The sequence below is a fragment of the Thermobia domestica genome, chromosome 4, assembly GCF_964235325.1.
Source record: "Thermobia domestica chromosome 4, izTheDome1.hap1.1, whole genome shotgun sequence".
In the NCBI taxonomy this organism is placed as follows: Eukaryota; Metazoa; Arthropoda; class Insecta; order Zygentoma; family Lepismatidae; genus Thermobia; species Thermobia domestica.
Window position 1 is genome coordinate 39,951,552 of NC_137457.1, and position 14,435 is coordinate 39,965,986.

At 34.2% G+C, this 14,435-nt stretch overlaps 1 protein-coding gene across 1 annotated transcript in view; it reads left to right on the plus strand.

The window, feature by feature from the left end:
- Positions 1-14,435, plus strand: part of LOC145683299 (trypsin-3-like) — a 182,927-nt gene that overhangs the window by 78,019 nt on the left and 90,473 nt on the right. Inside the window, exon 3 of the mRNA XM_081754660.1 lies at positions 1,290-1,381. Within this exon, the coding sequence (XP_081610786.1) occupies positions 1,290-1,381 (92 nt within the window). The remainder of the gene's footprint in view (positions 1-1,289; positions 1,382-14,435) is intronic.

Here is a 14,435-nt window from a genome sequence, read left to right on the forward strand (position 1 = left end):
TTTCTAGATTTTAGCTGCTGAAGAATAATGTGATTTTTTTTTTTGCTATTTCGGCAACCCACGATCTTTTCTATTTGTAACAAAAGATAAAGATAATTCTGCTACCAGTTTTCAGTTTATGGAAGAGGATGTGGTGTCTTAAATTTGAGTTTTGGTTTCTGACCTCTCAGGCTAAAAAAAAAAATATTTGAACACATTTCTTCACCTTCAACGTCAATGGTATGAATATTTTCAGCTTTATCATAGGGGCTTTGGAGGAATTTCTTTAAACAGTAAATAGCGCAACTTGAGGAGTAGAAAACGGGCCTGCAGTTTCCTTCTGGTTAGGTCAGAGATGTCATTCAGCTACAAACCGGCTGCAAAAATATCAAAAAAAGCAATAAAATGCAACTCTCATGTCATTTCTTGTTTTTGCTGTCACTGAGTCACAATCTTCAAACGGACTAATTTTGATTTAGTTTATTTTTCAACCGGTGTTGAAACTTTTAATTCAAAACGCACGTTGCGTAGTGCTCTTTCCTCCATAATCATAAATTGCATAGCTCTATTTTAGGTAGGGAAAAGATTTAGGAAACCTATCCGCAATTATATCCTCTATCTGCACAGAGAAGAAATATATATCCGCAGATACCCATTTTGATGTGGATATCTGGATCCGTGCAACCTCTACAAATGTTGTTTATTTTACATTATTATTAACTAAATGCAATATTTGAAAGAAACCAAATATTATACTGTACGTTCCCTTTTTTCGAATTGGAATTATGTTTATGTTTGTCTATAAAGTGTATATTAATGGGAAAGATTTTTTGATTTTTAAGGATTTTATGCAATGTGTTCTTTGGACTGGAAAAGATCTTACCCATTACTATTTACTACGAGTAATCATGAAAACATCCGGGTTTAAAGTTTTATTTTAGTAAATTTATAACCATAGCCCTGTAGAATTAAACAAGATTAGAGAGAAAAATAGAGGGACAAATCCATTTATTTCTCTTATTTTGCACATATATGTCCATGACGCATGTAAACTTCCCCAAATTAACAATGTTGATCTTTAAGAGATGCTAATACGTAATACACTCAAAAGCACATAAATGAAACTTATTTCGTTAATATTACTTAACATTTCAATGGAATATTTTGGGAAATTACAAGTTTTTGCAAAGTACAACATTTGTAGAGGTTGGAAATACATGTTGACTTTTTTTAGATATTTCTGTTATTAATAATTTTACTTTACGTAAGTATTGTTCGTTTCGTAATACTAAAGATATTGTTTGTTACAGGTGTCGTTGGAATATGCGAACGAATATAGTCACAAATGTGGAGGAAGTATCATCAATGAATATTTCATTTTAACCGCTGCCCATTGTGTTGAGTAAGTGTAAAATTTTGTAACACAAGGTTATTTACTACTTTGATGTTTTCAAAATTCCAAAATTATATATAACAATATTTTTTTATAACGTGAATCAATAGTGGAAAATATAGTTGGAACTGAGAGTAGTGGAAAAACAATATCTGCTTTAGTAAAAATTCCGGAAAAAATCAAATAAAGTAAGATATAATAAAACTCAATAGTGAATCAGGCTTTATATATTAATGACAATATTCCTTTTTCTGGGCTATCATTTTCAAATGTAAATAACATTTAAAATTAAAATACGAACAACACAGAAAATTATATTCAATATAAGGAAAATTTATAAATGCAATTTAAATTGTATTTACATTTTAGAAGCCAAGCAAACATCATTCACACAGAAGTTGAAATTGTATCTTAAATATATGTTGTAAACAAAAATTGGTTAAAATCCAATGAACGCCTTAACAAAACTATTTTCTAAAATTAATTTCTGTTAATTATATTATTTTAATGCGCTTGTTCCTGAAAATGCGTTAAGTAATCCAATTTCTTCATTTTCTTCCACATTTTCTTAATTGGAGGACGATATTCCTAAAAGAAAACCTTTTGTGAATGCGCAAAATTACAGATAAAAATAGTTCCATGCAAACTGGCAACGGGGAGAACTCAAGTAAAATATCATCAAAGAAACGATCGGAACTATTAGGTAGGATTTCTAGTTTGGTGGAACATTTTCATTTTCCAGTCCAGTTAAAAGCTAATGTATGATTATGCAGATCAATGTCATCTCGAAAGAATGCACTGTACTAGGGCGTTCTTTATAGCACATAATTTATGTTGATGATAACACCTTGAGGTTCATGTAGTAAAACCAAATCAGCATTAAGTATTCTGTGAATGATTTGGAAATTCCTTTTGCAATCGCCTACCACTTTTTGCTAAGAATGTTAACACGACTAGCTTAATCTAAGAGGCAGGTTACGTAGCATAAAGTTGTTCCATCTTTTTGCTTGTTTCCAGTATATGAAGTGAAATGAAATCTTTGAGTTTATGTCCCATGGTTATGCCGGTGAGGCTAAAGAAGATGGTTGTTTCCAGTATAGAACAACGCATACTTTCTACAAATTTGGAGACCAAATTTAGTTCAATACCATCTCTTACATGCTGCAGATTTTGATTTTCTCGATTTTGTATCTTATACGTTATGGTAAGCACTACAATATGTGCGACTAACATTGTAAATGAATATATTAGAAAACACCATATACCGTTTATTTGTTTGGTGATTTATGCCTAGATCTAATATATAGAGAACAAAGAAAAAATTAGCAAAATCTGAAAGGTCTATTTCATTCACTTAATCCCCATTGCACAAGGCATTCTATAGGAGAAGGAAGGTATCAGAAAATCTTTGAATTTACAAAATAACCGTATCGAGGCAGGTGCAAATATTGTTAAAATGAACATAATTTGCAGAAGTCATGTATATTTGTAATGCAATTGTAGGATGAATCGCACAGATATAAGTGAGTAATGAAACAACTCGATTCATGGAACAACTGTCTTTTTCGTCAAATCAGTTATTTCACTTAACTGTTTGAAGCAATAATATGCCTTGTTCAAGTCACGTACTATCAGTTCAAGTCTTTTACTGCAAAAAACTGTAATTACAAATTGCCAGAATTTACAAACATATTCTTGGAATTCCGTAATTTTTATAATTTGATAAATTGTGTTCAGTCCAATTAAACATTAAATGAACTGTTCCAGTTAAGGGTTGCACTTACAAGCAGAGGGTACGATATCGTATAGAAGCTATCGTATAGGACCCTCCACGTTTGCTACTCTTTGGTGCATAACTTACGATTGTTAGGTCTCCGTTGAATCCAAAGACAGATGTTAATGGACTACGAGATTTAGTAGGTTGCATAATGTCTGGGATTTCACGTTTGTTCTTCTTCATCGTTCCACGAGAGTGAGATTCTGAGTTACCAGGTACTGTGCAAGTTCAACGCTTGTAAAATAATTGCCCATAGTAATGCTCCTTTTACTTTTGCACACATGTTTTGAAAGTTCTTCACAACGTACTGAACCAGGTTCTTCTCCACAGTACCTCTCGGTTGCTTTCCTAGGTGTACATAACCATTGAGTGCAAAATAGTTCAGTGCATCACATAACCGAAATATTTTATGCCATATTTAGCTGGCTTCTTAGGCATATATTGAACGAAACCGCAGCGACCACGAAATGGAACCAGCTGTGCATTCATTGTTGGTATGTAATAATTTCTACTTTGCAAGAAAACATTCCCAAACAAATCGGATGGGGGAATTTTGTCTTCTTTCAGTCCATTTGCTCATGTTTGTTTATCATCAAATCGAAGAAACATTAGAATTTGATGAAATCGTATCTGTGACATAGTCGCGCGATACAAATTAGCATTTGAACCTTTGTACAGTTCTATTACAGGAAGTTTCCCAATTACGATAAACCCCCGCCTGAATGCAAAAGTCCTACGATTGCAATTAATTCTATTTTATCTAGTGTGTATTTTCACTTCGCGCTTGAATCGACAGTTGTCACTCCCCTTGCCTCGAGATTTGTGCATTGCACTATTTCGCCAAGAATAGCATTACTGAAAAATAAATTGAACGCTTTCCATGGCGTAGCAATGTGTACATTCTTTTTTTTCACAAATCGTAGATGTAATTACATTATGTCTTCTAGTTTGAGTTGGCGGCTGGGGCTAGGGATTCCAGTACATTCCGTTTTTCGAAACTGGCAGAAGATCACCACCAATGTTCACAACACTATTTTCACTTCCTGATTCATGGTCACACACGTTTGATTAACCCACTTCATCTTCACTCTCACTAGCTTCTTCAATACCAGCTGGAGGATCGTCATAGTCGTTTTCTGTGGCAAAACAAAATCTTCGTCTTCAGAATGTTTTATCTTCGCTGAAATTTTCTTCACTTTCTTCATCACTATGTTCAGACAGTATCGAACTATACTTTCGTGTGTTCTAACAGTTCGATGTTTCTTAGGTTCAGACATAATAAACAAGAACAATAATTTAATCCGTAAAGCTAATTGTTTGGAAAACCAATTAGGCATACACTACACTACAACGATTACTTACAAGGGGAGACGAAAACAGCGGTCACACTGGCAACTTCTTCTCATATTGTAAGAAATTACGATCCACCAAGGTGCGTTATACACGATCAAAGTTTCTGTTTACTTTGCATGCATCAAACTCCGGTTGGGCGCATTCCAAATTCGATCAAATAACTTAGCCAATAGGTGAAAGGTATATTCATTAACAGATAACACAGTCCCACCTTCTGGATTGTCAATGATAGATTGGTTAGTTACATAAATTTACGTTACTCGGCAATTTGCTAGTGATAATGTAGATTCTTGGACTGTGCTACCTACAAATGAATATACCATGGATCTGCCGGTGAAGATATCTAAAGTGCCTAACTGAAGGACGGCTGCTTGGTCGATTTGGTGGTAAACTATCAAACGCTGAAAGAAGAAAGACTTTCTCCCATCAGCCTTATTTCGAAACATTCCGTGATTATTAGAGTAAAGGAAAAGTTAAAGTCACAATTTATAAATGGTCTTTTGCTAGTAGTTTCCCGCTTGCAACAGACAGATCGCTCTAGTTTCTTACCATCATCAACCAGTGACGGATATAGGAGACAAAACTTTCGAGGGGACAACCAGATTCCAGTATACCATAGATTTATCATGAGTTTACGCAAACCATTTTAATTTGAAATATTTATATAAATCGTAGCTTCAATTATTATTGGCGTTCAAAAATTTGGTGGGGCTGGGACCCCAGCTCGGGCTAAAACCGCCACTGTCATCAATAAACAAGTACGAATTAGTTTGAAATCATTTTACATGAGGTTAATTGTCAGAAAGTCTCAGTAAAATAATTTTAAAATTCTTCATAACTATTAGCAAAATGACTCTCAATGGGGTCACACAGACCGCACGACAGAAAAAAGCAGGGTTATTTACAATGCAGTCAGATAAGTATGGTTCAAAACAAAGAAAATTTGTTATAGTCATAAAATATGCTGTAAAATTGAATTTCTGAAGATGTCAGAAACGTACTGTGCTTTATCTATCAAAATAAGGAAATAATCGAGCCGTATGATTCTATGCCGTCTGTGAGACACCCCAATATAAAGCTGGGGTTAAAGAAATAACCTTGATCTTCTTTAACTGTTCCTTACACGTTATATTTGAATTGACATTTCCTTTGCTATGAGGTAGTTTATGTATTAGGAATAATCGAGCTTTGGGAATGAGTAAAACGTTCTTCCAAACATGGCATGTTATTTCATCTGAATGTTTCTGAAGTAGCGTATTATTAGATCATTGTTTTAGTGTTAATGATAATATTGACTTCAATAACATGATTCGTATATATAAACAGAGTTTGGGGTCTAATAAATTTTCCTACAGATAAGGGTTCTTTCCTCCAAATATATCATCGTAAATACTTTAAAACTGTGCAAATTCTTCCGTGACAATAGGTGCAACTTCGGACATTCATTGTCGGTACTGCAAGGGAAAGAAATATAATTTCCGAGAAAATTAGGAATTTTGAAAATCAGCACAGGTTAGGTGATCTTAAGAAAGCGCAACAGGATATTTCGAATGAACTGAAAGTTTTTTGTGAATATATTTGCGGAAGTAAATACTCATCTATTTTTTTTAATTTTTGAAGTCTCACTTCATTTTTTGTGGTCATTGATAAATGTTATGTGCAAGTTATGTATCGATATTTTTCATACATGTAATTGCACGTTAATGAAACACTCTGTTTCAAAATAAATTCAAGACATTTTATGTTAATTGGTGAAAGTTGGGAAATTCTCTAATTTGTAGCTCATGTTCTCCTCAACTTAAAAGGAATTACTGCGCATTAAGTTATTCCAATGCTTCACTCTTTCCAATCATGCCGATATAATTTTTATACAAAATAAAATCACCATTTTATTTTACTGCAACTTACATTGCAATCTGATTTTTTCTTTAGTGTATGGTGCGTTTGCATTTGAGGTAATTAACAAACTGTAGATTTGCCTTTAAAGGACATAACATATCACATATGGGTGTAAAATTGAATTCATAAAGAGGACAGACTAAGAGCGACGTGAAGCGGCAAATGGATAATACGTACGTACAAATAGAGGACTATAAAACTTAAAATTAATCCATGTCGTATTGCACGATAGAATAGCTAAGTACAGGAACACCACTGTTGTAAGAATATTGTGAGCAGTACAAAAAGTGGCGTTCAATGTTTTTCCATGTTGATAATGAGAAATGGATAAATAATTACAGTGTATTCGTAACTTCTTATCAATTTTCTTCCGCATATTGAACGAATATCTACTTTGTCCGGAGATATACAAACATGTGGATCTAAGTGTTCACATTTTATACACTTGCATTGTTATCATTTGTGATATGTAGGGCTTGCGAGAGTAATGGATCATCACAACAAAACTCCTGATAATCTTAGATCAGTAATGTTCTTTTCAGTAAAGGTAGCTCTTAGGCGTACTATTCCAAGCTCTCTGCCAATAGACTGGCTTGAAGTATAACAGGTAAAATTAACCGAAATTTATCTGCGATCAATGCGCTACGTAATGTTTTTGAGCCCATTTAGATGTTCTCGGTTCAATTTAAATGAAATCTTCCCTAAAGAGAATCAGTGAAACAAACCATGTTCGTGTGGCATACAAGTGTACTGCAATGAACAATCTATATACTGTTAATCTTCAATTGAGAAGCGTTTTTTAGAACACTCGGAAGAAAAAAACATTCGTTTTACAGGAATTTCATTTTTGTCGTTATTGTGCATAACCTCTATCGAGTTATGACAATATGCTTATGATTTAGTATGGTATACTCACAACTCATTTCAAGATTTCCCAAATAGACTTCACTACTCGACTGGCAGCATAAAACGCATATATATATATATATACCTCCGTTTTCAAAATTTGCGCTACGTCGACTTTTCAAAAGACATTTCTCAATAAATTGTACCTCTAACAGTAGAAAAATTCCTGACAACAACAGAAGCTGTGTTATACCTCTTATACTTGGTCATAAGACGTAACAAACGCTTATCTCTTTCTCGTTTTCCCAGCTCTGCGACAATGAAACGCGACCCAACCATACTTACAGCGAATCTCAACCGAAGCTGGGGAAGGTAGATATGAATATAAATGAAATAAAGTTTGCAAATGATTAAGTAGGTAATTGTACGCGAACAGTAAGTTAAAGTTGACTTAGCAAGAAAATAAAATTCTACGTTATAGAGTATAACGCATTTAATAATAATATCTGTAAACTATATTACAAGTAAATGACATCGATCATATAAATTCGTAAAATCTCTAGTTTTAGATTTACAAGACCTTTCAATGAGCTTAATCCTTATGTGTTATTTGCGATTGATAGGTGGATTAGTCACTTATTAAAATATGTTTATGATACAACTATAATTTTCGAGAGATCAATCCACTTTGTCGTCGTTGTTTTGACTCGATTCGGCAGTGACGGATAAGTCCACAGCTGGTTACGTATGATGGCCCACAGTGTTCCACATCAGTAAAAGCGTCCTCTTATCGGATCATTGATGTTTCTTTTGCTATGTCGCACAGCACACAGTTCCTTGATATATAAATGTACACGAGCAAATTTAAAAGAGCTTACGAATATAATCAGGTTATCTTACTTTTGTAATGATCGACCCACTAATACTTTACCAACGAAGTGGGGAGCTCCCTTCAACATATTAATAATAATAAGTTCGTGGTCGCATACCCAGCTTATGCTTATGAGTTACTCGAAGCGAAAACGAAGTAGGGTCTCCCCTCGTTGTAACTGGATGCGCGACTGAGTTATTCTTTTCGTTCCTAATATCTAGTAAGTGAAACTCGCCGGGGGAAAATTTCCCGATATTTCTTAAACTTTCGGGACAAAGAACCAAGCTTGAGGATAACATGGTCCCACGGAATGCAGTGATTTGGCGATTTTCACTCTGGTTCTTCATATAAGGTTTTCTGAGCGCCTCGAAACCAGGTATACATAGACAAACATAGTAAGCCTGTCAGAGAGCACTTCTAAGAATCTCCTTTCATATATGACGCTTGTTTATCAAGTTCGAAACTTGGTTCTCTTTCGTATTTTAATTAAAAGCAATAAATGAGCCTTAAAGAAGGGTGATATGCTTTATGGCGCCCACAGGGCTCCAAGTAAATAAATTCAATTTACGAAGAGAATCCTGGCTGTCAAAGGGTTAATGAACTCTCCTTCAATGTCAGTAGTAATGTTACTTTATTATGGCTTACCCTTTACATAAATTCAAATCACTAAAAGTTCAGCATGGGGAAATGGATATTTAGACCATACTGTATATAGTGAAACAAATTTCACTTGTTATTCATCCTCTATGATGATAAAGCCACATTTCAGTTTTTAAAGTCACATTTAATCCACCATTATTAAAGTCTTCATTATTAATTCATTTATTTTTGTATGTCCATTTTATAGTTCTTATTTTCATTTATTTATTTTTGAAAATATTGGTATCTCACCAACGGCACACGTTTCTATAGGTTTATCAATCTTTTCTCATTAAGTATGTGGTATAATTTCGTATTCATACAAAATGATAAAGACATACTAGGCAACATAAGCATGCAAATACTAAACACTAAACAATAATGAAAAATATGTGTGTATATTAATTTCTGAAGTGGCACCTGACGACGGTTTTCGCGGCACGATTGATAATTCTAATGGACGTATGGTGTAGTGTGAGAATGTGTGTATGCACCTTTCACTATATTTAAGCTATCAGTAGATCTTTTATTCAAACTATCATCATTTCATTAATAATTAGACACTAAAATGCAAACACCTAATCAATATCAAATATAACTATACCAGGTAATATATACTATTCATATATAAAATAGTAAGGAAGCAAAACATTTAAAACAAACATTCATAAGATAATTATTATATCAGTAACAAACCAACTAATCAAATGCTAAATTTCAATAGCACAATAAGAATAAAGTAAAATAAGTTTTTCTTCAAACTCTCAAATTTCAGTAATCATCTTGCTCGAACGATGAAACTTTAAACATATTGAAACGTTTCGGGTAAATTTAGAATCACATGTCAAAACAAAATAATTTATTTAAACTTATTATTTAAGACTAATATGACATAACATTTTTCTTTCTGTTTTAAACTTCTAATGTCATAACACATGTGAATTTGTATTTTCATTAGATCATTATTATAGACTGGAAAAATACATAAGCATTAACATTTTGTGCACGGACTTCTACAACACTGCTGAACATGCAATAATTATCTGATATAAACACTTATAATGTTGTTTTCAAAAAAAAATTTTACTGGCAAAAACAATCATGAGGTTATCACACTAGGAAAATATTCACTGGGATCAATCGCAGACGAACATTACATGAGAAATATACCATCCACCTCTAGAAACTATCAACCATTTACAAAAAACATTATCTACTCATCTAGTTTCCTGGCATTCGAGAAGTAACGAGGAGTAACCATCCTCGAACGTGTGCTGCCCTTTTGTGGTCTTTCGCATCACGTTAACATACCCATACATAATAGATAAAACCTCATAGAAATGTTTTTCTTCATTAGTCTTTTGCATCCTAGAAACAGCAATAAACTGCCAATCCTGTTCAATTGCCATTCGGTTATACTTGAATGCTTGTGATATGCATTGAGTGAAAAGTGCTTCAAATGCAATCATTTTGTTCACTCAGTGAGCACTATCAATATCTATGTGCCTATCTAATTCATGCCTGATTTTATTAATATACCATTATTAGATGGAATAATTAATAAAACGGCCACATGCTAACACCTGCATCCCGCGTTATTACAATCATCAACCAAAAATCGAAATATTTCTTTTTCCTTTTCATTTTTACGATTTCTAGGACTGTAATTGCCGTGCAATTTACTGCAAGATAACGGGACGTTTCTTCTCTTACGTTTCTTTATGTCCTTCTGAGTCGACGTACGCTTCTTAAGCGTATTAGGTTACGCGTAGACTTGCCTAGGGATTGGCTTTGGTTTGCGTCTAATTTTCCTTTGGTTACCTTTAAATCATCTTAAACCTCGTTTTCTAAGATACTTTTCTGTATTCCTAGTACGTTTTTGGTCGAGGTCGTCGAACATTTTTATCATCACAAACAATAAGCTATTTTGCCTTCCGAAAGATTGTACAATTAAATTTTCCCTTTTTCGATTTCGCGACGGTGGAACACTAGCTTTGAAATTTACAAACTTCAATGAATTCGACTGACTATACACTCAACTCAATTTTCTACTACGACTTTTACTTCTACAAATCTTAAATTTGTCAACCAGACTCCTTGAAATCGTAATTACCTTTACTGCTATGTTAGAAGAACCTAAGAGTGAGTTGGCTCGTTCTTTTTTTAACCTTACTCTTACATTTCAATTTCGCACTAGCGGCATTTCCTTTCGGCTACGTACTCATTATTGGAAGTGTTATTCACATGCTTAGAGCTAACATTTCTGACCAGTTTATCAGAGCCATTTACTACATATAACACAATTCTCATCGCAGGGCTACACTCTAAGGTACAACTTGTAATTGCCACTTTCTACTACACTCAAAATTAATAAAGTCGGAAAGGATATGTAACACAAAAATACAGTTTACATTGAATGTGTATAATACAGTAGACGCATGTGAGTTTGTTAGGTTTCGCAAAATAATTTGTCCGAGACGCAAACATGACAACACTGATCCTTCAATATTATACAGAAACAGTAATTCAACTCTCAAGCCTTCCTTGCGTTCCTTCAGAGGGCGCAACGCATTACCGTGACGAAACAATTCACTTCATGTGATAAATCTTCATCCCTTCCCGGCATACAAACTACACTTAAAGCATGATTATCTACAAGTACGCATAACGGTCTCTCGTTTTCCACTGTTTCTGCACTGTCCATTTCCTTCTCCTGACTACAATCTACTTCCTGTTTTTTTTACATGTATCTTTAATAACCTTGGCCTGCTCATATTCAAGGATGTTTACGGTGTCTACTATGCCTTGCACTTCCCACTTAACAATGGCAACCTCGCGCTGTTGTATTTCTTCGGCTTCACTACATTCAACCTGTGCCGTAAACTGTAAAAAGGAAAATGAGGTATAGTGATACTCCTTTAAGTACTAATAACGCGTTCGTTTCGCCGATAGCGGAGGATGGTGAAATATGGATATTTAGATAGTTCGCATAATAGTTCCTATGTAATTCCTCGAACCACTTGTTATAGGTCCTATAGTTTCTAAGGCACTTCGTTTCGAAACATGATTTTTCCATTTTTCGGCGGTTCATAACTCTGAAATGATACGTTTTTCGTCCTATTTTTATAACAACTTTTTTCTTTAATTTCATATAAGGAATAACCTCGCAAAGTTTGTCAGTGGAGTTACCTACCACCCTGTATATTGAGATATGATAGTGAGCAAAACGTCAAGTAAAGTTAATTAGTAATTCTCCTTCAGTAAATATTAAATACCCTTGTACAAAAAGTATTGTTGACGTAAGCACCAGGCTGTTCAGAATAACTAATAAAGGAATCTCTACTACAGCTCTATAAATAGGAAGATTTATGCTCTCAAAAAACTATTTTTTAGATTATGTTTGAGATACTGCAGAACTATCCTTGTCATTGATTTTTTTTAAAAAAGTGGTTACTTCGCAGATGTGTACAAGTTTAGGTCAAGATAATCACGTGAGACAGGTAACAGAGATTCACCGATTGTGTTTCTTGGAAACCTGTGGACAATAAACAACGTCGACTAAATATTGAAACAGTTTTGAAGGCAAAGCGGCTGATTAAGAATCATAACGCCGTTCCTCATAATTCGTATTTTGAAAGTGGCAATAAAGTACAATGTTGATCCAGGTCATACTCCAAAATTCCAGACTACAAACATTCAGTACGAGCGTTAATATTATACCTCGCAAAATAACATAAAAAAGTATTGAAGAAAAGCAGTGCAGAACACATTGTTTTGGGAAGCCGAGCAGAAAGACGATAGGCAACAAATATCCTAGGATTTCAGCATTTTGATTAGTTTTCCGGCGTACAATTGTTTGTACACTTTCATGTTTCAGCTCCAAAGTTGGACGATATATTTGATACTCGTTTTTCAAATGGCGATATTTATCAAACATCTCTGCCGTATTCGAAATGTCCATGGAATTATTCTTCGGACGTGTTCTGGCCGAAATTTATCGACCAAGAATTTCACATCTGGAATTCATAAACTGTGCTAATTTTGGAAACAGTATCTGTCTTGACCGTTGTTTAATCTTGAAGTTACTGTAACCAGTTCTGGATCAGAGTTCCCATGCAGTTTCCAAGAATGGTGTAAAAATCAATCTAGCATTAATGAACTGTTTCCTTGTTTTTACAGTTTGTTATGTGTTTACCACCAATTTCACTCTTTGCATATCATGGAAAAATATGCAAGATAACTAACAAAAAGCTTACTTCTTCAGAGAATAGGGTTCAGAGTATCCTGATATTAAGATAGTGTTTCCTTTATATTTTTTATAAAATATGGCCAAGTTATATGCCGTGTTTTTTATGTAGAAAGTGTATTGATGTAGAACCGTTCATTTCACCCCATACTTATTAGGTCTATCGCGAAACGTGGTAAACTGAAACGTGGTAAACTCATTTCCTAACACACATTCTATTTTTTTTTCTAGAGGGGACGGGACGGATTTGTGGAGGCGATTTTCCAAATTCAGTTACTCTATGGGCGGCATTACGCAGCATATCTGAAAAGCTCTTTTCAAACTGAAGAAAATGCATTGTACCCGATGTCATTTCAGTATAGAGTGGTGATGGAATAGTTATTTCACTTAGAGTCTACGATTTTCTTTATACTAACAGGGTTATTGAGATCCGAGGTCTAATTCCGTAGGGAGTGGGACGTACTTTTCGTGCACGAACATATGTTTGTTAAATTTATAATTACAGTACATTTGATTCGAACTTCCGGATGATACGTTCATGCTAGTTTCTCTTATGTTGATTAAGGAAAACGTGGTATCTTGTTAGAATTGATTGTATCCAATTTACAATCAGACCGTTACTTTTTTGTAACCAGTTTCGGAGCTTTATAGTAGAGAAAATTTGGTACAAAAGTCAATTTCTTATGATATAAAATACAGATCTAATACTACTAGTTTCTGATTGATGATTTATCTAACCTTTAGTCACTGGGATAGCAAGAACTATGAGAACATTGATTGTGAGGAATTAATACCTGAATTCGTTACATTTGTAGTTGTAATCGTAGGTAATAGCAGATAAAAATAAAAAGTTAACTTAATGTTTTCGGTTACTTTGTCTTTGTTATGTTCGGGTGAAGAGCACTTTCTATTTAATCATAATAGAATGAAATTGAAGTGAGAACGGACTTAACAATGTCGTTCTCATTAAATAGAGAATTTTGACGAAATTTCAAACCAGTTAACATACAGAATTAGGATGAACGGGAAGTGATATTGCTTACTGAACTTTTCTGATTTTATTATGTGCTAGACTAATAAGCTGAAGAGGAAGGGCTACCTGTCTCCTCTGCTTTGGATAGCCAGATGCAGTTAGAAGAGGTGATTCCTTCAATGATACAGATAGAGGAGGACGTATCGCAGTTCCATTGTTTACAAAGAAGATGGTCCGAATATTTAAGAGACAGGATGGTACACCTTGTTGTGGAGTGTGAAGAATGTCTTTATTTCTTTCGTAACGTGAATGGAAAATTCTGGGAGATATCTAAATTGCTAAGGTATAAAAGTGTTTGTTTTCGTGCTAAGGAATAGTAACGATGAAGGGTACCTATCGGACTTAAGGAAATCTATGGTGGAGAAAAGGCTAGTCAGGATGTGTCTCCCTTACGTGGCT